The sequence below is a fragment of the Oncorhynchus gorbuscha genome, linkage group LG04 (genome assembly GCF_021184085.1).
Source record: "Oncorhynchus gorbuscha isolate QuinsamMale2020 ecotype Even-year linkage group LG04, OgorEven_v1.0, whole genome shotgun sequence".
In the NCBI taxonomy this organism is placed as follows: Eukaryota; Metazoa; Chordata; class Actinopteri; order Salmoniformes; family Salmonidae; genus Oncorhynchus; species Oncorhynchus gorbuscha.
This window is the reverse complement of record NC_060176.1, coordinates 59,488,284-59,515,354: the sequence shown is the minus strand read 5'-3', so window position 1 is coordinate 59,515,354 and position 27,071 is coordinate 59,488,284. Positions and strand designations below refer to the sequence as shown.

Here is a 27,071-nt window from a genome sequence, read left to right as displayed (position 1 = left end):
TGTGAGAGTTGTTATTACCACTTACTGCTCGTCACTGTGAGAGTTGTTAATACTACTTACTTCTCTTCAGTGTGAGTTGTTAACACTACTTACTGCTCTTCAGTGTGAGAGTTGTTAATACTACTTACTGCTCGTCACTGTGAGAGTTGTTATTACCACTTACTGCTCGTCACTGTGAGAGTTGTTAATACTACTTACTGCTCTTCAGTGTGAGAGTTGTTAATACTACTTACTGCTCTTCAGTGTGAGAGTTGTTAATACTACTTACTGCTCGTCACTGTGAGAGTTGTTAATACTACTTACTGCTCTTCACTGTGAGAGTTGTTAATACTACTTACAGCTCGTCACTGTAAGAGTTGTTAATACTACTTACTGCTCATCACTGTGAAAGTTGTTGTTTGTACTACTTACTGCTCTTCACTGTGAGAGTTGTTAATACTACTTACTGCTCGTCACTGTGAGTTGTTGTTAATACTACTTACTGCTCGTCACTGTGAGAGTTGTTAATACTACTTACTGCTCTTCACTGTGAGAGTTGTTAATACTACTTACTGCTCGTCACTGTGAGTTGTTGTTAATACTACTTACTGCTCGTCACTGTGAGAGTTGTTAATACTACTTACTGCTCGTCACTGTGAGAGTTGTTAATACTACTTACTGCTCTTCACTGTGAGAGTTGTTAATACTACTTACTGCTCGTCACTGTGAGAGTTGTTAATACTACTTACTGCTCGTCACTGTGAGAGTTGTTAATACTACTTACTGCTCGTCACTGTGAGTTGTTGTTAATACTACTTACTGCTCGTCACTGTGAGAGTTGTTAATACTACTTGCTGCTTTTCACTGTGAGAGTTGTTAATACTACTTACTGCTCTTCACTGTGAGAGTTGTTAATACTACTTACTGCTCTTCACTGTGAGAGTTGTTAATACTACTTACTGCTCGTCACTGTGAGAGTTGTTAATACTACTTACTGCTCGTCACTGTGAGAGTTGTTAATACTACTTACTGCTCTTCACTGTGAGAGTTGTTAATACTACTTACTGCTCGTCACTGTGAGAGTTGTTAATACTACTTACTGCTCGTCACTGTGAGAGTTGTTAATACTACTTACTGCTCGTCACTGTGAGTTGTTGTTAATACTACTTACTGCTCGTCACTGTGAGAGTTGTTAATACTACTTGCTGCTTTTCACTGTGAGAGTTGTTAATACTACTTACTGCTCTTCACTGTGAGAGTTGTTAATACTACTTACTGCTCTTCACTGTGAGAGTTGTTAATACTACTTACTGCTCTTCACTGTGAGAGTTGTTAATACTACTTACTGCTCTTCACTGTGAGAGTTGTTAATACTACTTACTGCTCGTCACTGTGAGAGTTGTTGTTTATACTACTTACTGCTCGTCACTGTGAGTTGTTAATACTACTTTCTGCTCTTCACTGTGAGAGTTGTTAATACTACTTTCTGCTCTTCACTGTGAGAGTTGTTAATACTACTTACTGCTTGTCACTGTGAGAGTTGTTAATACTACTTACTGCTCGTCACTGTGCGAGCTGTTTATACTACTTGCTGCTCGTCACTGTGAGAGTTGTTTATACTACTTGCTGCTTTTCACTGTGAGAGTTGTTAATATTACTTACTGCTCTTCACTGTGAGAGTTGTTTATACTACTTGCTGCTCTTCACTGTGAGAGTTGTTAATACTACTTACTGCTCTTCACTGTGAGAGTTGTTAATACTACTTACTGCTCGTCACTGTGAGAGTTGTTAATACTACTTACTGCTCTTCACTGTGAGAGTTGTTAATACTACTTACTGCTCGTCACTGTGAGAGTTGTTGTTTATACTACTTACTGCTCGTCACTGTGAGAGTTGTTGTTTATACTACTTACTGCTCTTCACTGTGAGAGTTGTTAATACTACTTACTGCTCGTCACTGTGAGAGTTGTTGTTAATACTACTTACTGCTCGTCACTGTGAGAGTTGTTGTTAATACTACTTACTGCTCGTCACTGTGAGTTGTTGTTAATACTACTTACTGTTTTTCACTGTGAGAGTTGTTAATACTACTTACTGCTCGTCACTGTGAGAGTTGTTAATACTACTTACTGCTCGTCACTGTGAGAGTTGTTAATACTACTTACTGCTCGTCACTATGAGAGTTGTTAATACTACTTACCGCTCGTCACTGTGAGAGTTGTTGTTTATACTTCTTACTACTCTTCACTGTGAGTGTTGTTAATACTACTTACTGCTCGTCACTGTGAGAGTTGTTGTTAATACTACTTACTGCTCGTCACTGTGAGAGTTGTTGTTAATACTACTTACTGTTCTTCACTGTGAGAGTTGTTAATACTACTTACTGCTCGTCACTGTGAGAGTTGTTAATACTACTTACTGCTCGTCACTGTGAGAGATGTTAATACTACTTACTGCTCGTCACTGTGAGAGTTGTTGTTAATACTACTTACTGCTCTTCACTGTGAGAGTTGTTGTTTATACTACTTACTGCTCTTCACTGTGAGAGTTGTTGTTTATACTACTTACTGCTCTTCACTGTGAGAGTTGTTGTTTATACTACTTACTGCTCTTCACTGTGAGAGTTGTTGTTTATACTACTTACTGCTCTTCACTGTGAGTTGTTAATACTACTTACTGCTCTTCACTGTGAGAGTTGTTAATACTACTTACTGCTCGTCACTGTGCGAGCTGTTTATACTACTTGCTGCTCGTCACTGTGAGAGTTGTTTATACTACTTGCTGCTTTTCACTGTGAGAGTTGTTAATATTACTTACTGCTCATCACTGTGAGAGTTGTTAATACTACTTGCTGCTCTTCACTGTGAGAGTTGTTAATACTACTTACTGCTCTTCACTGTGAGAGTTGTTAATACTACTTACTGCTCGTCACTGTGAGAGTTGTTAATACTACTTACTGCTCTTCACTGTGAGAGTTGTTAATACTACTTACTGCTCGTCACTGTGAGAGTTGTTGTTTATACTACTTACTGCTCGTCACTGTGAGAGTTGTTGTTTATACTACTTACTGCTCTTCACTGTGAGAGTTGTTAATACTACTTACTGCTCGTCACTGTGAGAGTTGTTGTTAATACTACTTACTGCTCGTCACTGTGAGAGTTGTTGTTAATACTACTTACTGCTCGTCACTGTGAGTTGTTGTTAATACTACTTACTGTTTTTCACTGTGAGAGTTGTTAATACTACTTACTGCTCGTCACTGTGAGAGTTGTTAATACTACTTACTGCTCGTCACTGTGAGAGTTGTTAATACTACTTACTGCTCGTCACTATGAGAGTTGTTAATACTACTTACCTTTTCACTGTGAGAGTTGTTGTTTATACTTCTTACTACTCTTCACTGTGAGTGTTGTTAATACTACTTACTGCTCGTCACTGTGAGAGTTGTTGTTAGTAATACTTACTGCTCGTCACTGTGAGAGTTGTTGTTAATACTACTTACTGTTCTTCACTGTGAGAGTTGTTAATACTACTTACTGCTCGTCACTGTGAGAGTTGTTAATACTACTTACTGCTCGTCACTGTGAGAGATGTTAATACTACTTACTGCTCGTCACTGTGAGAGTTGTTGTTAATACTACTTACTGCTCTTCACTGTGAGAGTTGTTGTTTATACTACTTACTGCTCTTCACTGTGAGAGTTGTTGTTTATACTACTTACTGCTCTTCACTGTGAGAGTTGTTAATTATACTACTTACTGCTCTTCACTGTGAGAGTTGTTGTTTATACTACTTACTGCTCTTCACTGTGAGTTGTTAATACTACTTACTGCTCTTCACTGTGAGAGTTGTTAATACTACTTACTGCTCGTCACTGTGAGAGTTGTTAATACTAATACTTACTGCTCGTCACTGTGAGAGTTGTTTATACTACTTGCTGCTTTTCACTGTGAGAGTTGTTAATAGTAATACTTACTGCTCGTCACTGTGAGAGTTGTTAATACTACTTACTGCTCTTCACTGTGAGAGTTGTTAATTATACTACTTACTGCTCTTCACTGTGAGAGTTGTTGTTTATACTACTTACTGCTCTTCACTGTGAGAGTTGTTGTTTATACTACTTACTGCTCTTCACTGTGAGAGTTGTTAATACTACTTACTGCTCTTCACTGTGAGTTGTTAATACTACTTACTGCTCTTCACTGTGAGAGTTGTTAATACTACTGTGCTCGTCACTGTGAGAGTTGTTAATACTACTTACTGCTCGTCACTGTGAGAGTTGTTTATACTACTTGCTGCTTTTCACTGTGAGAGTTGTTAATAGTAATACTTACTGCTCGTCACTGTGAGAGTTGTTTATACTACTTGCTGCTTTTCACTGTGAGAGTTGTTAATAGTAATACTTACTGCTCGTCACTGTGAGAGTTGTTTATACTACTTGCTGCTTTTCACTGTGAGAGTTGTTAATAGTAATACTTACTGCTCGTCACTGTGAGAGTTGTTTATACTACTTGCTGCTTTTCACTGTGAGAGTTGTTAATAGTAATACTTACTGCTCGTCACTGTGAGAGTTGTTTATACTACTTGCTGCTTTTCACTGTGAGAGTTGTTAATAGTAATACTTACTGCTCGTCACTGTGAGAGTTGTTTATACTACTTGCTGCTTTTCACTGTGAGAGTTGTTAATAGTAATACTTACTGCTCGTCACTGTGAGAGTTGTTTATACTACTTGCTGCTTTTCACTGTGAGAGTTGTTAATAGTAATACTTACTGCTCGTCACTGTGAGAGTTGTTAATACTACTTACTGCTCTTCACTGTGAGAGTTGTTTATACTACTTACTGCTCGTCACTGTGAGAGTTGTTTATACTACTTACTGCTCGTCACTGTGAGAGTTGTTAATACTACTTACTGCTCTTCACTGTGAGAGTTGTTTATACTACTTGCTGCTTTTCACTGTGAGAGTTGTTGTTAATAGTAATACTTACTGCTCGTCACTGTGAGAGTTGTTGTTAATAGTAATACTTACTGCTCGTCACTGTGAGAGTTGTTTATACTACTTGCTGCTTTTCACTGTGAGAGTTGTTAATAGTAATACTTACTGCTCGTCACTGTGAGAGTTGTTAATACTACTTACTGCTCTTCACTGTGAGAGTTGTTGTTTATACTACTTACTGCTCTTCACTGTGAGAGTTGTTGTTTATACTACTTACTGCTCTTCACTGTGAGAGTTGTTGTTTATACTACTTACTGCTCTTCACTGTGAGTTGTTAATACTACTTACTGCTCTTCACTGTGAGAGTTGTTAATACTACTTACTGCTCGTCACTGTGAGAGTTGTTAATACTACTTACTGCTCGTCACTGTGAGAGTTGTTTATACTACTTGCTGCTTTTCACTGTGAGAGTTGTTAATAGTAATACTTACTGCTCGTCACTGTGAGAGTTGTTTATACTACTTGCTGCTTTTCACTGTGAGAGTTGTTAATAGTAATACTTACTGCTCGTCACTGTGAGAGTTGTTTATACTACTTGCTGCTTTTCACTGTGAGAGTTGTTAATAGTAATACTTACTGCTCGTCACTGTGAGAGTTGTTTATACTACTTGCTGCTTTTCACTGTGAGAGTTGTTAATAGTAATACTTACTGCTCGTCACTGTGAGAGTTGTTTATACTACTTGCTGCTTTTCACTGTGAGAGTTGTTAATAGTAATACTTACTGCTCGTCACTGTGAGTTGTTTATACTACTTGCTGCTTTTCACTGTGAGAGTTGTTAATAGTAATACTTACTGCTCGTCACTGTGAGAGTTGTTTATACTACTTGCTGCTTTTCACTGTGAGAGTTGTTAATAGTAATACTTACTGCTCGTCACTGTGAGAGTTGTTAATACTACTTACTGCTCTTCACTGTGAGAGTTGTTTATACTACTTACTGCTCGTCACTGTGAGAGTTGTTTATACTACTTACTGCTCGTCACTGTGAGAGTTGTTAATACTACTTACTGCTCTTCACTGTGAGAGTTGTTTATACTACTTACTGCTCGTCACTGTGAGAGTTGTTTATACTACTTACTGCTCGTCACTGTGAGAGTTGTTAATACTACTTACTGCTCGTCACTGTGAGAGTTGTTAATACTACTTACTGCTCTTCACTGTGAGAGTTGTTTATACTACTTGCTGCTTTTCACTGTGAGAGTTGTTGTTAATAGTAATACTTACTGCTCGTCACTGTGAGAGTTGTTGTTAATAGTAATACTTACTGCTCGTCACTGTGAGAGTTGTTGTTAATAGTAATACTTACTGCTCGTCACTGTGAGAGTTGTTGTTAATAGTAATACTTACTGCTCGTCACTGTGAGAGTTGTTGTTAATAGTAATACTTACTGCTTTCTCTCTGTTCCTCAGGAGAGCTGCTGGATGGACAGCAGGGACTTGTCCCTTCCAACTTTGTGGACTTTGTTAAGGATGAGAAGATGCCCTCTGCTCAGCACAGGGACGGGGCCAAAGAGTCAGGCTACCTTAGTAGTAACCACAGCAGCCTGGGCTCCACAGGGCTGGGCAGCATGGGCCTGAGCAGCATCAGCAGCCTGCTGTCTGACAGTAAACTGGACCTGGGCCCTAGCCTTGATAGAAACCTGGAGAGAAATCTTGAGAGAAACCTGGGGAGCAACCTCAGTTCCACTCTGGGTTCCACTCACGGTTCCACTCTGGGCAGCCACATGGGTTCCACTCTGGGTTCCACTCACGGTTCCAGTCACGGTTCCACTGGACTGGGTTCTAGTCTGAGCAGCACTCTGACCAGCCTGGGCAGCAGCAGTCTGGGCATGGACTTCCTGGGCTCCATGGGTTCCTGCAGCAATGGGACAGGGACCCTGGATGTCAGCATTGACGAGATTGGTGAAAATATTGTGCCTTACCCTCGCCGTATCAATCTGATCAAACAGCTGGCCAAGAGTGTGATCGTGTGCTGGGACCCTCCGGTGGTGCCGCCCGGCTGGGGCTCCATCAGTGGCTACAACGTCCTGGTGGACAAGGAGGTGAGGATGAGCGTGCCCTTTGGGGGCAAGACAAAGTCGCTTATCGAGAAACTTAACCTGGCCACCAATACCTACCGCATCTCGGTACAGAGCATCACAGAGCGTGGCCCGTCTGATGAGCTGCGCTGCACTCTACTAGTGGGGAAGGATGTGGTGGTGGCTCCTTACTATCTGAGGGTAGACAACATCACACAGGTCTCTGCTGAGCTCTCCTGGCAGCCTAGCAACAGCAACTACAGCCACACCATCTTCCTGAACGAGGCTGAGTATGACATGGTGAAGGCAGGGGCCTACAAGTACCAGTTCTTCCAACTGAAGCCCATGACTGTTTACAAGGTGAAGGCCGTGGCGCGGACACACCAGATACAGGGACAAGAGGGAGATCTCTGTGGAGTTCTGCACCCAGCCTGCAGGTCAGCCCACCTACTATCTCTCCCTTTCTCCCTTCAATAAAACCATTGGAGGCTGCTGAGGGGAGGACGGCTCACATGTTCGATGTGTTTGATATCATTCCATTTATGCCGTTCCAGCCATTACTATTACTCCTCTCAGCAGCCTCCACTGGTTAAAACACACACTTAGTCATCAGGTGGCATTTTGCAAAATTGTAAATGCTTTCCGGTCTCCCAAAGAGGTGTACTCAGCATAACTGGCCTGGTTGTTTGTCTCTTCAGGGTGCATTGAGCATGCAGTGCAATTGCAGTTAGTTCCTGCTGCTTCTGCTGCCTCTTGTATATCCAGCCTGCACAGCCGTATACTTTCACTGTGTTCTCCTGCTTTCAAAACCATTTCTGGCTAAAAAGCCTTTGGCAATTTGGCGTAAACACAGCAATCTATTTACTTTAACTCTGACAAGCTTTGAGCCTATTATATTTACAACCTTGTACCTGACAGACATCTAAAGGCTCGTTTTCATATTTCTCAGTCACTTTTTTTTGATTGCGTTCAAGGATATGTGTGTGCTGGCTTTGATAAGAGAGGCGCACGCTGAAGATGGAGGGGGAAAAGAAGTGTGATGAATAGACATCCAGGGAGCGTTTGCTGCAGAAGGCTGCATATTATCAGAGGACGAGAGTGAAAACCGAGTCGGTAGGGGAGAAAGAGAGAAACTCTAGATGCCTAATGTGTGTAAATAGTGTATGTTCTGTAGCTCTGTGTGACTGGTCTCCCCTGAGACCCCATACAGCTCTACAGAGAGAGAGAGAGAGAGAGTTGACTGGAATATTTTGCTCATGTTGAGAACAAAGATGGTTAGAAATAACTGGACGTATCATACAAGGGTTACTCCTACTGGTTTTTCTCTGCATTGAATTTTAATAGATGGAAGGGTTTCACTGAGATGATTTAAATGCACATTTGAGCCCTCACTGACACTCATGCTTTATAATATTCATAGTTGAATTACTAAAACAGCTGAGTGCTCAGAATGTCTACTGCTGAATCCTCCTCTTCAGAAAGGAGTAGCTATATCTCTGCTGACACTCATCTCGTGGTGAAATGTGATTTAAGATGTATTGATGCACATTCTCAGACTGCTCTGCTCTGGGTGCCTTCTGCTCTGAACTTCACTGCTCTGCTTTGAATTTCACTGCTCTGATCTCCACTGCTCTGCTCTGATCTCCACTGTTCTGCTTTGACTTTCACTGCTCTGCTCTGATCTCCACTGCTCTGCTCTGAACTTCACTGCTCTGCTTTGAATTTCACTGCTCTGATCTCCACTGTTCTGCTTTGACTTTCACTGCTCTGCTCTGAACTTCACTGCTCTGCTTTGAATTTCACTGCTCTGATCTCCACTGTTCTGCTTTGACTTTCACTGCTCTGCTCTGATCTTCACCGCTCTGCTCTGATCTTCTCTGTTCTGCACTTCACTGCTCTGCTCTGACTTTCACTGCTTTACTCTGATCTTCTCTACACTGCTCTGCTCTGATTTTCACTGCTCTTTACTGCTCTGCTCCGCTCTACTCTGATGTGCCCTCTACTCTGCTCAACTCTGCTCTGTTCTCTACTCTGCTCTACTCCACTCTTTACTGCTCTGCTCAGAGATAATGCTGAGTGTGAGAGTGTGAGTGTGTGAGAGTGTGAGTGTGTGAGAGTGTGAGAGTGTGAGAGTGTGAGAGTGTGAGAGTGTGAGTGTGAGTGTGAGTGTGAGTGTGAGTGTGTGTGCGTGTGCGTGTGCCTCTCTGCGGGACACTGGCAGCTCAGCACAGATGGGCCCTGTTGATTTAGCATGCAGCAGAGCAGAGGTAGAGGGACTGTGAAAACCAACCTGACTGTCTCTGGCTGTTCTGAGGAATATTTGGACAGAAATCCTGACAGCATGATAATGTTACACCCATAGACATACATATGTAGACATGCTGTAGTGTACACAAACATACACACCACGGGCTATGGTACATACGGTACCCACACCTGAAGCATTACTTATATACATACATACATACATGCATTTAAAATATATATATATATTTCACCTTTATTTAACCAGGTAGGCCAGTTCTCATTTACAACTGCAACCTGGCCAAGATAAAGCAAAGCAGTGTGACACAATACAACAACACATAAACAAATGTACAGTCAATAACACAATAGAAAATTCTATATACAGTGTGTGCAAATGGCATAAGGAGGTAAGGCAATAAATAAGCCAGAGTAGAGAAGTAATTACAATTTAGCAAGTTAACACTGGAGTGATAGATGTGCAGATGATGATGTGCAAGTAGAAATACTGGTGTGCAAAAAGCAAAAAAGTAAATAAAACAATATGGGGATGAGGTAGGTAGTTGGATGGGCTAATTACAGATGGGCTGTGTACAGCTGCAGCGATCGGTAAACTGCACAGATTGCTGACGCTTAAAGTTAGTGAGGGAGATATAAGTCTCCAACGTCAGTGATTTTTGCAATTCTTTCCAGTCATTGGCAGTAGAGAGCTGGAAGGAAAGGCGGCCAAAGGAGGTGTTGGCTTTGAGGATGACCAGTGAGATATACCTGCTGGAGCGCCTGCTACGCATGGGTGTTGTTATGGTGACCAGTGAGCTGAGATAAGGCGGAGCTTTACCTAGCAGAGACTTATAGATGACATGGAGCCAGTGGGTCTGGCTGCGAATATGTAGCGAGGGCCAGCCGACGAGAAAATACAGGCCGCAGTGGTGGGTGGTATATGGGGCTTTGGTGACAAAACAGATGGCACTGTGATAGACTGCATCCAGTTTGCTGAGTAGAGTGTTGGAGGCTATTTTGTAAATGACATCGCCAAAGTTGAGGATTGGTAGGATAGTCAGTTTTACGAGGGTATGTTTGGCAGCGTGAGTGAAGGAGGCTTTGTTGCAAAATAGGAAGCCAATTCTAGATTTCATTTTGGATCGGAGATGTTTAATGTGAGTCTGGAAGGAGAGTTTCCAGTCTAGCCAGACACCTAGGTATTTGTAGTTGTCCACATATTCTAAGTCAGAACCGTCCAGAGTAGTGATGCTAGTCGGGCGGGCGGGTGTGGCCTGCGATCGGTTGAAGAGCATGCATTTAGTTTGTGGTGTTGTATGGTATTGAACTCGTTTGGAGGTTAGTTAACACCGTGAAAGGCCAGAAGTTTACAGAATGGTGTTGTCTGTGTAGAGGTGGATCAAGGAATCACCTGCAGCAAGAGCGACACCGTTGATATATACAGAAAAAAGAGTCGGGCCGAGAATTAAACCTGTGGTATCACCATAGAGACTGACAGAGGTCTGGACAACAGGCCGTCTGATTTGACACACTGAACTATGTCTGAGAGGTAGTTGGTGAACCAGGCGAGGCAGTCATTTGAGAAACCAAGGCTGTTCAGTCTGCCGATAAGAATGTGGTGATTGACCGAGTCGAAAGCCTTTTATCGACGGCGGTTATGATATCGTTTAGTACCGTTTCGTTCCATTTACTTCCATTAAAGAAACATTTTTCAACAGAATCTTCAGAATGTATACACACCTGATCCCACGCAAACACGGTTAACTTTCATTGCATCCACATACAAACAGCATGATCCCTTTGATCGTTGTATAATTCCTTGCATCTACGCACTCTCCTCCTCTCACCTTTTCCCTTCACTTGTGGACTTCAGTGTACAACACATCAGCTGTCTGTGGCCTGGCGAAAACACCTTTCCAAGCAAAAACCTTCATATCATACCTGCTAACTGCTATACACAGTCTACATTGTTGTCACCATATTAGCTAAAGTCATAGTCAACATAGCTACTAGAACTGACATATTAGTAAACCCGCTACAATCATGTTGTACAGGGTACAGTTAGCAAGCAGTTTAGCAGTTACACCGGCGGGCCCCGGTGGCAATAAATAAATTAAACCAAAAGCGTACCTGTCACACCTTGGTCTTAGTATTTTGTGTTTTCTTTATTTATTTGGTCAGGCCAGGGTGTGACATGGGTTATTGTGGTGTGTTTTTGTCTTAGGAGTTTTGTGGGGTGTTACGTAGTCTATGGCTGCCTGAGGCGGTTCTCAATCAGAGTCAGGTGATTATCGTTGTCTCTGATTGGGAACCATATTTAGGCAGCCATATTCTGTGAGTGTTTTCGTGGGTGATTGTTCCTGTCTCTGTGTTTGTAGTCACAAGATAGGCTGTAATAGGTTTTCGCGTTTCGTTTGTTGTTTTTGTATATATTTTGTTATTTCATGTATCGTTCAAATTATCATTAAAGAACATGAGTAACCACCACGCCACATTTTGGTCCGCTTCTCTTCCAACAGACGAACGCCGTTTACAGTACCTCGACTTAAAAGAGTTTGTGTTGGATAGTCAGCTAAATAACACAGCATCCCTCTCTGTTTGAGCCAGGTGTTTGACTAGGCTAAACTAGCTAGCTGCATTCGCTCGCTAAGTAAGTGAAAAGAAAATACAACAAAATATAGCTGTCTCTCTCCTTCTCTCTCTTGCTTCTCCTTCATTTTTGAAGTAATTCATTTGTTCAAAACTATTCAACTATGGTCTTTCTCTCTGTCAGCTACTCACAACATTTTATGCTCTGTGGTGCTAGCTTATGCTTTCAGTACTTTCCGAATGCTCTGTATTTAGTATAGTTTTATCTAAAAAGGGTAACTTTTGAATGTTTCACTATTTTTATTTTGATGAAATTCACTCAGGAGGATGGTCCTCCCCTTCCTCCTCTGAGGAGCCTCCACTGACATACATACAGTACAAATCATACTGTTTTCTTATTACCTCATTACACACATTTTTGATTGCATAAAAACATCTAATGCAACATGAACTGAGTGCCTCTCTGGTATTGTATGGAATCAGGTCAAGACATTATTTTCCTTATGAAGGAACATACAAACTGTTCAGCTGATAGTGTATAGTTTTCTAAATGTTGTAGTGTATTTTGTTGATATCCTTACACCCCTTTGTGTCTGCTGTCCTCCGTAGGTCCTCCCTTTCCTCCCCAGGAGGTGCAGGTCCAGTTGGGCCAGAACCCCGGGGTTCTGCAGGTGCGATGGAAACCCCCCATCCTCACCCCCACTGGAACCTCCAACGGAGCCAACGTGATTGGCTATGCCGTGTGCACAAAGGGACAAAAGGTGCATTAGAATGATGTATTATGCAGAACCTGATGTTTAATGCTGTGAAAGTGAGTGTGTGGTGTAACAGCTAACCCTCAATGCTGTGATTTGTGTGTAACACTCTACTGCCGTCTGCTGGAGAGTGGTGGTGTAACGGTGACGTTCAGTCCATGGTTTCTGTAGGCCTTATGTAATGCAGTGGTTTGAAAACACAGGTTTACCAGGCCCCATTTTGCGTGAAATTCAGAAATAATATATTGGGTTTGTTACTTAAGACATGTGAATTGAAGTGTCTTGTCCCTGTCCCTGTGTGTGTCCAGATAGCGGAGGTGATGTACCCAACAGCTGACTATGTGACAGTGGAGCTGAATAGGATCCAGTGTCTGGAGGCCAGGGAGGTCATTGTCAGGACGTTATCAGCACAAGGAGAGTCTCAGGACTCCCCCGTGGCCACCATACCGCACAATATCCTGAGGCCTCCCCATCACTCACCCCACCACCGCTCCCCTGCACACCCCCATCCTATGCCTCAACCCCAGCATCATCAGCCACACACACAAACACACCCGCCATACCCCCAGACCTACCCCCCATCCCACCCCCAACCTCAGGTCCACCCTCTGCCTCGATCCCAGCCCCACACCCTGCCTCATGGTCAGCCTCTGCGCCACCCACCCCCTCACCCCCAGCCCCAGCACCAGCCCTACCCCATGTCTAAGCCCAATTTAGTAAGTGCTAGAGAGTCAGAAACCAAAGAGTATGAGGCGGGCCTGCGGCCTGGTCCGCCCTGGGAGCGCTCCCCTTCGCCCCTCCCTCCTACCATGCGTGGACACACTTTGGAGCCGCCCCACGTCCAGGGGCGTCGTTCACCCTCTCCTCAGAGAATCCTGCCCCAGCCTCAGGGAGCCCCCATCCCCAACACCATCGCCAAGGCCATGGCCAGGGAAGCTGCACAGAGAGTGTTCGCTGAGAACAACCGGGTAAGCAGCCACTTCAGGTTTGCCTATGACATGACGACACACAGTACAGCACAAACAGAGTTTGGTTTGTGTACCAAGTGCCTCATAGACTCTCAGGGTACTATTGAGTCAATACTATAGAGAACTAATATCATGTATCATTGTGATATAGTGTGATGCATCTGCAGCTATATACATGTATAAAGTTTGCTTGTCTGTGTTTTCCTGTGTCAGATGGAGAAGAGGAACATCTTCAGTGAGCGGAGCGTGAACTCTGATGAGGAGGAGGATGGTTATGTCTCTCCCCACACCAGGAGGAGAGGGGCTTCTGTGGACGAATTCCTCAGAGGCTCTGAACTGGGGAGACATGTACGGGTAAAACAACAACTCTGTCAGCTTAAATACAGAATAATACAGTTTGTTTCTGTTCCAATCATCGCTCTGGGAAAATGAAGAAAAAGATATGATTGTAACCTGTAACTGCATGTTAAATCGAATCAAATCACATTTTATTTGTCACATGTGCCGAATACAACAGGTGTAGACCTTACCGTGAAATGCTTACTTACAAGCCCTTAACCAACAATGCAGTTTTAAGAAAATATTTACTAAATAAACTAAAGTAAAACATTAAAAAATGACAATAACGAGGTAATATACAGGGGGTACCGGTACCGAGTCAATGTGCAGGGTAACAGGTTAGTCGAGGTAATTGAGGTAATATGTGCATGTAGGTAGTTAAAGTGACTATGCATAGATAATAAACAGCGAGTAGCAGCAGCATAAAAGAGAGAGGGGGGGGGGGGGGTCAATGCAAATTGTCCGGGTAGCAATTTGCTTAGCTTTTCAGCAGTCTTATGGTTTGGAGGTAGAAGCTGATAAGAAGCCTTTTGGACCTAGACTTGGCGCTCCGGTACCACTTGCCATGCGGTAGCAGAGAGAACATGACTAGGGTGGTTGGAGTCTTTGGCAATATGAAATGCCTTTCTCTGACACCAACTGGTATAGGTGTTGTGGATGGCAGGAAGGTTGGCCACAGTGATGTACTGGGCCGTACGCACAACCCTCTGTAGCACATTGCGGTCAGAGGCCGCTTGTTGTTCCTGTGGTTCCATGTTAAAGCTGGTCCTCTCCCCTGTCTCCCAGCACCACTACAGCCACAGTGAGGAGTACCAGACAGAGAGCAGTCGCGGCTCAGACCTGTCTGACATCATGGAGGAGGACGAGGATGACCTGTACTCTGAGATGCAGCTGGAGGAGGGCCGTCGGCGCAGCATCAACTCTCACAACACTCTCAAGGTACAGCACACATATACCTCATCTAGTGGGGGTCCAGGGGAGGCGGGTAGGGAGGGGGGTAGGGGAGGTTGGGAGGGGGGTTGGGAGGCGGGTAGGGGGGGTTGGGGAGGGAGGGAGGGCCCTCCTATCTACTGTGGCCCCGGCTGCCTTCTCTCACTGTCTGGCTCTACATGCAGGCCCACTGTGGCTTTGCCTGCTGAGCGCTCCATCCTGTTCTGAGCTGAACAACACACTGCATATCAGCTTCATCATCCAAGTCTTAACTAACCCATCTGAATGGCTGTACTATACACACCCAGCATGGACTGTAAAAGGAGAGGTGAACAATTATGTTTAAAATGAGCTTGGTATCGATAGAAACATGGAATGTTGTTTTGTCTCAATATGCATTTTAATATACAGTTTAATTAAGACTGTCCATATTTTGTAAAAACGGGATAATTAGTAGACTTACTGTTCATGAATAATCTGTTAAAAATGTGTTGTAAAGGAATATGTCAATGACCAAACATTGATATTTTAAAATGTACTGTATCATCATCTAGAAGGGTCATGGCATATCGAATGCATATGGGAATCTCATTTAAGTGAGTTTAGGCTACTTAAATGGAATAATTCACTTTGGGTTGTGTCCGTCTCATGCTGTACCTTTTTGTGTTTGAGTTATTTTCTGGACGTTGATGATGTCTCCATTGAGTATGTGGATGTGTGGTCAATAATCATTATGCAACAAGGTCTCCTGAGTGACATTATTATTAGCAGTGAAACATAGGTTATATTTACTGTGTTGATGATAAACAACAAGTTAAATGGTCTTCTGTATTCACTGGGAGTGTTTATATGAAAGGTCCCCAGGTCATTTCCAAAGAAACATGTTTACAGTCATGCAATGCTGTGGGAATACGTGTGAAACGTTGAACTTATCAAGGTGATAAGAGTACAGCCAGATGTGATCCCTCACACTGTACGGTACTCAACAGAACTGTCTTTTTTAGGTGTATTGATCTGCTGCATTTGCCTACGTTTTCCATAGTACCTCATCATGTCACCAATCAGTATGTCTCATTCATGTTCTGTATGTATTTGTGTCTTTTTACTATGCTCTGGAAAGTGTCCTATGCAGTAGTGCAATCAGGGTCAAACATCAGAAGCCACACAGCTGAGATTCAGTCTATAGTCATTATTGATGGAAACTCTAAATCTGTCATAAGAACAGCCCTCGGGTCATGTCTGAAAATGTTAGAACAGACTGAGACACTTTTTAAATGTCTTATTATGCTTATGCAAGTGCTTTGCTTAGTTTGCTGCCACATTCCTCTTGGTTAATGTGTATACTGTAGGTCTCATTCACTTGCCCAGGCTGTGCTTGGTGCAATGTGTTTGAAGTCTTTTCTTGGCATAGTTAATTCACTTATATGTTTGGTGAGTTTGTCACCTGTGTCATTTATCTGTGAGTATTTCTCCCTTGGCAGATTTGTTGCACCCTTTTCTAATCTGTCCCAGACCCATCCTCAGTGTTACTGTCTATTACTCCCTTTGCTTTCGTCCCACGTATTCCCGTTCAGAGCATGCTATTTCCCCCAGCTCACGGAATGACACTGCATGCCTTACATCTGGCCATTCTGCCACAAATAACTAATTCTGTTCTTATTTTGTCTTTTTCCCATTTATTTTTTTATTCACACACTGTGTTGTTGTTTCCTGCCTGTTCTAACACCTTCAAAAACTACATTTTAAACAAAACTCTTAATTGAAATGCCAAACCAATCCACCCTGCTCTCTGCACCGTGGCTGTCCCATCCTGGTCTTCCAGGCGTATTACAGGCGTCAGGACCTGGGGGAGGAGAGGGACTGCTGGGACCTACAGAGGGAGGTGGTGAGACAGAAGTCCCTGCGTAGTAAACGCCTCCACAGCATCCCTGAGGTTGCCGAGGACGAGCCGGACGGAGTGGATGGGATGGGTCATCATCATCAGCGCCTGCGCTTTGACGACGAAGGCAGGCCTGGTACACCCTGCATGCACCGCAGGAGCCCCCGTATCTACCAGCAGGACCCCCACCAGCACAACCACCTCTCCCCCAGCAAAAACCACCGTCGCCTGCTGCAGCGCCAGCATTCCTCTCCCCGCTATGGCTGTAATTTCGAGGAGCGCAGCCTGAACCGGCCCAGCCGCCAGACCACCAAGAGCCCTGACAGTGGCCTGGACTGTGGCAGTGAGGAGGAGGGCTCTTTGGGGTACCGGGGTTACTCCCACGGCAGCCCCATGCGGGGTCCTGTCCACTACATCCACTGTGAGGGGCCGGTAGAGCGACGGGCCCTGGCTGCAGGCAGGAAGAGGCAGCTGACACGGCAGTGCAGCATGGATGAGGACCACTGTGACAGCCCTAAGACGGGCCACATGTCTGACCTGAGGTACAGGGAGGTGCACTACGGGCCAGGCCGGGAGTGGGAGAGGGAACCAGGGCACAGCCCCAGACGCTACCCCAGGGATGGAGCCCTGAGCGAGGGCAGGCTCCACCAGCTGGACAGGCCTCATCAAAGGGACCTTAGGGCCAGCTATGTGAACAAGCTCAACAGGGTCTCGGACCAGCCGCCGGTGTGTGTGACTCAGACTCTTACCTGCTGTACATTCCATCAGCAAGCAGTAAAACCATACCTTTTTTCTTGGTGTTTTTTCTCTCTATGGGTCTTCCACCTTTACATTGATTTATTTTTGTTTTGTCCAATATTCTGGCAAGTTATTAGTACATGTTCATGGTGATTCTTATTTGTAGTTTTTCATGTGTGTAGTTTGCTCGTTCTTAGAACGTCCAGTGAGTTTTTAAGTGAAGCTTTTTTGATTATCTAAAGGCCATTTCAGAAAGTTTTTGTTTCTGATGTGTCTGAGGAGAAAGATTCCTTTTTTAAACAAAATGGCAGCTCAACCATTATAGCTTGCATGGGGATGCGCTATCCCTATTCTGCTCCGCCTTCCCCCTCTCTCTACCAGCCAATGGGTTTGAAATGCAGCTATGACAGACGTCTTGCCCATCCTATCCCACCTCTGACTTTACCCTGATTACACTGCCTTCCACAGGGGGACCTCTATTCCAGCATGTCCTGCTTCTCATTGCGCGTAAAGGCTGTAGTCCTTGACAGATAAAGCCTTTTCTAGTAGGACCACATGGAGGATAGTCTCTCATAGTCTTATAGCTGATTTAGCCTTCAGTCCATCTGCATTATGTTAGTGTTCTGGAGACAATATGCTCTCCCCACTTCATGCTCTTCCATAATCTTTTCAACAGAATCTCCTCTCCTCCTCCTATACTACACACAGCAGTGGTCATCTTATTGCTCGATCCCCCTCCCCCATCTCTGTCCCATATATCCTGTATGACTAACCGGATGAGAAGCCTTTGGGCCTCAGTTTCTCTCTCTCTGGTTTGGGCCCCAGGCTGAAGCCATCATGGTTGTGCTCAGCTAACTATGCCTTTCTCCATTCTATTCTCTTTCCTCTACTCGCTCACTCACTCTTCTCATCAAGGAGCTGACATGAGCAGAACAAAAAACAAATGGTCTTTAGCTAAACATCTGATCCTGTTGTGGTGTCTGGAGTTGATTTACTTTGGTTCTGTTGATGGTTTTTTGGTTTGTTTGGTGTCTTTATTTTATGTGTTTATTTATTACCCTTATTTTGCCTCCTTAAGGACAAATGGAAGTGATATCATTTGCTCCTATGGTTTTGTGATCGTTTTGAATGGCTGGTTTGTTATGTGAGAGAGGCAGTGTAAAAGGCAGCTTGTTTTAACTTGCGCTGTGTTTTTCTCGCCCTCTAAAGATTATAGGGAACTCCCCTTCCCATGGATGCTCCCATGGCGACCGGCTGGACCATTCAGGAAGGAGGCCTGTCCATGGCGGCAACCCCCCACAGCGACGACCCATGATGGTTCCTTCCATTGGTTAGTGTGGTCAATACATGATGGAATGCCCCGTCCTCCCCTGAGCTGAACATCTCTCCCATAGACACATGACCTTAAACAACCATGTAGTTCTCTGTAGTTGTGGTGTGCTCCTACACCTGTAGTTCTGACCAACCTCATACCTCTTTACGGTGTCTCTAACTTGGCTTTTTAAATGTGCCAAAGCAGTTAAGGGGGAGGGGCTGCTACTGTTTACTATCGACTTTATATACTGTGTGCATAAAGGGCTCACCTGCTCTTACCCTTCCCTCTGTCTCACACAGTGCAAAGCATTGCTGTTTTACATTGAAGAACTCCAGATTACAACCTGTTGCCTTATCCCACCCCCTGTTCCCCATGACCCCTGATCCCCCCAGCCCCTTCCCCTCCAGCAGCATGTCCAGCCAGGCATTGGCTGGTCTGTGAAGTAGAGCAGTGTGGGGGGGGGGGGTCCCTGACAGTAACGCTGTGATCTGATTGGTGTCTTCTGTAGAGATCACCATGATGGAGAGTAACAGTGAGGGAAGTGAGGGAAACCTCTCACCTGGCAAGGAGGATGTTTACTATCATGGCAGTGTAGCTCGGCGGAGGATATGGCATGACGATGGTATGTGGCCCAGCTTCTCTCTAGAACAACATGAATAAACCATGAAAAGTACATAGAAGACCGTGTTAAGAACCTTACTTGATATTAGAAAGGAATAGTAGTCTCAAGCTTAAGTGTGAATTATACACTCGGCTGCCGGGAAAGACAAGATGGCCACTTTTTCTGTAGCTGAAGAATGAGTGTCTCCTCCCCTCCCTGTATAGCTCTCTGCAGCCTTAATCCCAGGCCTCCCTTGGAGACCCCCCTTCCTTCCTTCCTTCCTTCCTTCCTTCCTTCCTTCCTTCCTTCCTTCCTTCCTTCCTTCCTTCCTTCCTTCCTTCCTTCCCCTCTCACCCATCCCTTCTTTTCACCCTTCCTCTTCTCCTCCCAGGGCATATAGTCCCCCTGTTGACTGTTGATTTTGCATGACTGATTGTTTACAGTCCAGTGACAAGGAAAATCATTGGATGAGTAAGTGCACTCAAGTCTTGTAGGTATCACTCCATTGCACCTTGATGAAACTGCTGTCATCTAAACCGAACATTAGTATTGTCTCATTAAAACATAATTGAACAGACATTTTCCCTGAATTGTGATATTGAAACGTGGTTTGTTTGGACATGGAGTTCCAGGAAATCCACTAGTGAATGAATATAAGGTGGATTCCTTTTCCCTCACTGTCCCTGACGCCCCCGATGAGTCAGATTTCTGCTATGGCATTTGATGTTATCATTTCTTGCAGGAATATTCATTTGCCCTTTTAGCTTAATGCTGTATTTCTAATGTGAGCATGGTTTTACCCCTCTTGTATTGATATTGAAGCATACTTCCTCATTTTGAAGAGTGGAACGCATGAATGCCTGTTTACGCTCCGTGAGACAGTGAAGTAAAACAGCAATGAACAGTCTGAGTCTGTTTCCATTCTTTCTTTGTTATGTGCATGGTCGTGTAGTTCCACCTGCATCCCATTGTCTGGCTTGACATGTGCTGCTGTCTGTCCTACTTGACCTCTGTCTAACTGTATCTATGAGTGTTATAAAGGTACTCTGTTTGTCCTTTTGGTGTCTGTCCTACCAGCATTCAGAGATGTGTGAAAAAACATCCAATCTGTCCTATCTGTCAATTATAGATAGCTTAGACTTTTTTAAAACTCTAAAAACAGTATCCTGCTTACATGTTCTAATAAATTGTGAATCATAAATGTTACTACAGTATGTAATTACAGTAGGGTCTTATCGACATTTTTAGAGGCGTGCCCTTTGAGAGGATCAAATCAAATGTATTTATATAGCCCTTCTTACATCAGCTGATGTATCAAAGTGCTGTACAGAAACCCAGACTAAATCCCCAAGCATTGCAGGTGTAGAAGCACGGTGGCTAGGATGATGGACACAATAGTACAGACTGACCATTCTATCTTAAAACCTCTTTAAATCCCCCTTGAAATCTTGGGCTCTTTTTCACACATGTGTTTCATCTCCCCTGTCTGTCAGCTCTGACAAAGTGACATCTTCTCGTTCCGCTGCCCTCTACTCCACTCTGCACCCCAGCCTATCCTGTGCTGGGGGCTGGCAGTAGCAAGGCTGGCAGTTGCAGCAGTGCCTTCTGTGTTTCAGATGAGTACGGTGGGCAAGGCCGCGGACATGGCCGAGGGCGGCGGTCGCCAGTGTACTACGAGGAGTCGGAGCCAGAGGACCTGGCGCGTATATTTGTGGCCCTGTTTGACTACGACCCCCTGTCCATGTCCCCCAACCCTGATGCTGCTGACGAGGAGCTGCCCTTCAAAGAGGGCCAGATCATCAAGGTGGGAGCCTGATCCACACAGTGCTGTAGTCCAATCTGCTTTCCTCATCCTAACAACAAAAGGGCCTCGTGTTGACTTGCATTCGTGGGTTAGATGTAGTTGTGTATGTGAAGCTGCTATTAAACAACTGTAGTGGTGGTGGCTGTCTCTCTTTCTCCCTCCTGCTAACATTGTTCTCTGTGCTGGTCAGGTGTTTGGAAATAAGGACACGGATGGGTTCTACAGGGCAGAGATCCGTGACCGCCCGGGTCTGATCCCCTGTAACATGGTGTCAGAGATCCAGACTGAGGATGATGGGATGATGGACCAGCTACTCAAACAGGGCTTCCTCCCACTCAACACTCCTGTAGAGAAATTAGGTAGGGCAGCACCTGGACTCCAACTTGCTCTCTGTCTTTTCTCCACTACTCTTTCTTACTCTAATTCGGGCCTGATTTTCTCTTCCCTTCCTCTTTTCCTGTCTCGCTTGCTTTCATTACACCCTGATGTCTAATGCTGATGATACTCTCATTTCTCTGTCTCTACAATCGTTTCCCTCGTTCTTTTTCTTTTCTCTCTACTTTCCCGTGAAGTGATCTGCAACCGCTTCAAAGATGGTCGCTCAATAAACCGCAGGTCCCGAAAATCCAAGCGAGGTCTGTGTTCTCTTTAGATGCACTCTTTCTGCACTATGTTTTCATCTTCACGCTTTGCTTCTTCCACCATTTCTTTACTTTTCTTATGCGTTTAGTTGGGATTTTGTTTTTCTGTCAGAATTGTCACTAACATGCTCATCTTCAGTAAATCCATGGGGGTGTTCATTATGGCTTTCACCTTCATGTACCATGTTCATTCAGCCTTTGCCTGGTATAGACGGTCATTCATGAGAGATCATAAGGCATTGCATACTGTCACTTTAGTGTGTGATTTTACAACTGAGATTAGTACGGTGATTATCTCGTTTAGTGTGTTACTTGTCATTCTTATTGATTGATGACTGTCTGTGTCTCTGTCCAGAGAGGAACAGGCGGAGTGGGCGTCAGCACCCCTCGTCCACACGTAGAATGGTGGCCCTGTATGACTACGACCCCAGGGAGAGCTCCCCCAACGTGGATGTGGAGGTACTGCTAGAGTCAGGTGTAGAGGTAGTTCTACCCTGTTACTACTAACGATGTACCTGATTGCCTTGCCAACATTGCAGCAATACACCAGCCAGTCTTACTCCCCATCTTTACCATTACCTGGTCCCCATTAGTAGCTTAACCTTTTCCTGTTGTTCTTATGGCCCTTCCCCCCTGGTTTCACTCACTCTCACCTTTCTATTGGCACGGCCCCAGACACAGTATGGGAGAGACAGGCTGAATGAGGTGAGTGAGAGGAGCGTCCGCTCTCTGTGTGTTTTTCTCCCTGACTGTTGTTGGAGTGTTCAGAGGTGGACACATGGTAGAGGGGGCTACAGTATACCCCTCTCATGAACACAGCCCCTCACCCATTGCCTGCACTGGCATCCTTCCTCAGTTTGGTCTGTGTGTTGAGCCATCTCCTACGTTTGGTTTGTGTGTTTTGGAGAGGCCTGAAAAAGTGGATAGTAGATAGTAGTACGGTATGCCTATTGTCTGTGCTGCAATCAATGATGTATACAAACCTTGGATTGCTGATGCTATGTGTTGGCCATTGAGAGGCTTTGAAGCCACCGGTCAGCCATATTGGCACTCCCCAGAAGGAGCAGTCCTCCATAGGAATTAATGGAATTCTACAGTATCTCAATGAAATGTTTCAAGGACAAAATTACATGTATTTAAGTATTTTTTTGTTGTAGTAGGGACAATAACATTAGTACAAAAAAAGGAAAATGTTTATATATTTTTTCATGTTTTATATGTATGTTTAGTTCACATAATATAATTTAAAAGTATGTATTAAGGTGGTTGTGATATAATAAAACTGTGAATAAATGCATTTCTATTGCCTCCAAAATCTTTTTTTACAATGGAGGATGAGTGCCAAGATGGCTGGATGGTGGCTTCATTACAGCGCCCCCGGTCAGTCATCCAGGGTTTATATACATCACTGGTTGCAATCCTGTCTTCAAATATCCAACACTTGATGCATTTGATAGCTGCAGCAGTCTGCCAAGATTGTACCGACACTTCTAGATTCACAATGCATCGCAGTGATTGGAATAGGATGTACAGCATTTCACACAAATTAAACCCGAACAGTATCCCACGTGGTTGGGTTATAGAGAATCGTCAACAGATGCAAGCTGCTTTGATGTAGAGAAAGCAGGTCAAACTGAACTCAAACCTGTTTTGACAGGCTGAACTGACATTCTGTGCTGGTGACGTCATAACAGTATTTGGTGAAATTGATGAAGATGGGTTTCATTATGTAAGTATGTGAGATGTGACTTACACTTGATATAAATATTTCTTCAACCAGCTTAGTGCAAATAAACACAGTGGAAATGACAGTGATAGTAATAGTAGCCGTAAGATAAACAATTTAAAATGATCATTTATATATCCCTTTCGTCTAGTTTCCTATATTGCGGAGTCCAATGTACATTCTATGCCAGTCACCCTGTGTGTTTGTGATCCCTCAGGGCGAGCTCAATGGACACAAAGGTCTTGTTCCCTCCAACTTTCTAGAAGAAGTGCCTGATGATGTTGAGGTTTTTCTCACTGACACTCAGTCTGGAGATTCTCGATACCCGCAGGACGCTGCAGCGCGGATAAAGACCAAAAGGGTACATGCTCTCTCGCAGTACTAGCCCTCTGTCATCCATTCGCTCCTTTCCGTTCCCTTAACCTCCTTACTCCTTTAGTTTCCCGTCTGTGCTTGTGTTTCCTTCCTGAACGTGTGATGGGAATTCAGACTTTGGAGCATTATGCTGTAAACGTTGTTGATGACTCAGAAATATAAAGAAAACTATTAATACTTGACATAGGAACTTTTATTTTCAATGTTGACTGCCGTGGGGGTGGGGGTGGGGGGGGACATGCATTGTAAAATATGTGGACATATTCATAAAGCGTTCTCAAAGAGAATAGACTGAAATAATAAAAGAAAAGCAGAATTGTCATGTAATGTCTTGAAAAATAGCAGTCAACAACATGCAATGTTTTTTTTGCACATGCATATTTAGCATTGTAATAAATGCTTTATGAATATTACCTGTGTTTCTAATAGAGGAAATAGTTTATGTACTGGAAGATGAAATATCTAGACTGTAGCACTGCATGTTCTCTCTTTAAGATGCATGATTTCCCTTTGAACCTTTTTATAGTGAACAATAAGTCTAATACAGTAGAACTTTTGTATTTGCTCCTGAAAACCTTGTTTTTGTATATTGCTTACTTGTATAATAGCACCAAGAAGCTTATGTTGCTCTTTGAGAGTATAATTTCAAATGTCATAATAATTATAACTAGTTGTAAAATAATGTTACAATAATTCTGTATTTAACAAATAATTGCAAGTTAATGTTTGAATATGAGCAGAGTTCATCTCAAGTTTCTTGGTTGGTTTTATAATTTGTCATTCTCATAGTGCAGACTATTGAAACGCCATCACTGCATTTTTTATTTGATTTCTTTTCCTCACCCGCTTGGCAAACAGAAGAAGAGTGTTCATTTCACACCTTAAAGGCTGTTTCCATCACGTAAGTGAGCAACTGAGGATACCAAGGTAACGCAGCCCTCGTCTAATGCAGATGACATGGGTTCCCCTTAGTTTCCAGTACGCAACACACACTCTGTTTATATGACCATTATTTTGCCAGTTTAAATTTCAGTTAATTCCCTTTTCAGTGGATGTAAATATTTCTCGGATACTGTGGTACACACCAGGATGATCCCAGTGTACATGCTTTTATTTGACGTGAGTTTATTGTAAAAGCATTCAGGTTGTGTTAACTTAAGGACGACCACTCTAGCCAATGCATTAGACAAGAAGCATGGTATCTTCAGTTGTTTCTCTGGGTGTTGTACATTCCAATGTCCTTCTCTCAAGATAAGTCTCCTGCTGTAACTCATGGTAAGCTAAAAGGCCATTGTTGCACGCCTAGGTTGCCTCCCCGTAGTACTAGTGGTAACATTCAGACTCTATAGCTAATATTCTGATAGAACCTCCCCTCTCTTTGAAGTAGTGCACCCTGCCACGCTTAATCGAATATAACTCCGCTATAAACAATGAACTGTCTGCCAGACAGGCAACTCCCTCTTGTTGAGGTTTCCAATCAATCAGATAAACATTTCATTGGCATTACTTTACCCATAGATACCCAAGATAGTGGTCTGCTCCACATGCCTTTAAGTTGTTAGTGGGGTGCACTTTTTCTCTCACATAAGGAATGATGCAAAATGGCAAAAATAGCTACTAACATTTTTTCCTCATAGAAAGTGTCATCAATTCGATTTCTAAAAGTTATTTTAATTAACATGAGAAATGGAAAATCACTTTTTTATTTAGTTTGTATAAATATTTAAGTTGCTTGTGATCAGATTTGTAAATACAACTTTTTTTAAAGCAGGTTAAATTGGTTCCAACAACCTTGATGAAGTTACCTTGATGAAAAGTGATTAATTGCTTCAAAAACTGGTAAATTGAAACGCTTATCCCCTCTCGACGTATGATAAATTATGAACGTTCAATGTGCAGAATAATATGACACTCTTATTGATCTGGATGTGTCTATATGTAGCTATATACTATATCTACTGTAGAGACTAGTGCTAGAGACTATACTATATCTACTGTAGAGACTAGTGCTAGACTATACAATATCTACATCTACTGTAGAGACTATAGTATATCTACTGTAGAGACTAGTGCTAGAGACTATACTATATCTACCGTAGAGACTAGTGCCCGAGACTATACTATATCTACCGTAGAGACTAGTGCCAGAGACTATACTATATCTACTGTAGAGACTAGTGCTAGACTAGACTATATCTACTGTAGAGACTAGTGCCAGAGACTATACTATATCTACTGTAGAGACTAGTGCTAGACTATACTATATCTACATCTACTGTAGAGACTAATGCTAGACTATATCTACTGTAGAGACTATACTATATCTACTGTAGAGACTAGTGCCAGAGACTATACTATATCTACCGTAGAGACTAGTGCCAGAGACTATACTATATCTACCGTAGAGACTAGTGCCAGAGACTATACTATATCTACTGTAGAGACTAGTGCCAGAGACTACTATATCTACCGTAGAGACTAGTGCCAGAGACTATACTATATCTACTGTAGAGACTAGTGCCAGAGACTATACTATATCTACCGTAGAGACTAGTGCCAGAGACTATACTATATCTACCGTAGAGACTAGTGCTAGACTATACTATATCTACATCTAATGCTAGACTATCTACTGTAGAGACTATACTATATCTACTGTAGAGACTAGTGCCAGAGACTATACTATATCTACCGTAGAGACTAGTGCCAGAGACTATACTATATCTACTGTAGAGACTAGTGCCAGAGACTATACTATATCTACTGTAGAGACTAGTGCCAGAGACTATACTATATCTACCGTAGAGACTAGTGCCAGAGACTATACTATATCTACTGTAGAGACTAGTGCCAGAGACTATACTATATCTACTGTAGAGACTAGTGCCAGAGACTATACTATATCTACTGTAGAGACTAGTGCCAGAGACTATACTATATCTACTGTAGAGACTAGTGCCAGAGACTATACTATATCTACTGTAGAGACTAGTGCCAGAGACTATACTATATCTACTGTAGAGACTAGTGCCAGAGACTATACTATATCTACCATAGAGACTAGTGCCAGAGACTATACTATATCTACTGTAGAGACTAGTGCCAGAGACTATACTATATCTACTGTAGAGACTAGTGCCAGAGACTATACTATATCTACCGTAGAGACTAGTGCC

General features: G+C 43.3%; 1 protein-coding gene across 1 annotated transcript in view; it reads left to right on the top strand.

Annotated features, from left to right (window-relative positions):
- Window positions 1-27,071, top strand: part of rimbp2b (RIMS binding protein 2b) — a 154,733-nt gene that overhangs the window by 123,956 nt on the left and 3,706 nt on the right. Inside the window, 15 exon segments of the mRNA XM_046347478.1 lie at window positions 6,384-7,380; window positions 7,382-7,428; window positions 12,434-12,585; window positions 12,888-13,547; window positions 13,761-13,901; window positions 14,673-14,825; window positions 18,643-18,763; window positions 19,257-19,370; window positions 20,966-21,153; window positions 21,344-21,512; window positions 21,726-21,788; window positions 22,150-22,253; window positions 22,470-22,499; window positions 23,452-23,523; window positions 23,738-23,881. Coding sequence (XP_046203434.1) covers window positions 6,384-7,380; window positions 7,382-7,428; window positions 12,434-12,585; window positions 12,888-13,547; window positions 13,761-13,901; window positions 14,673-14,825; window positions 18,643-18,763; window positions 19,257-19,370; window positions 20,966-21,153; window positions 21,344-21,512; window positions 21,726-21,788; window positions 22,150-22,253; window positions 22,470-22,499; window positions 23,452-23,523; window positions 23,738-23,881 — 3,155 coding nt within the window.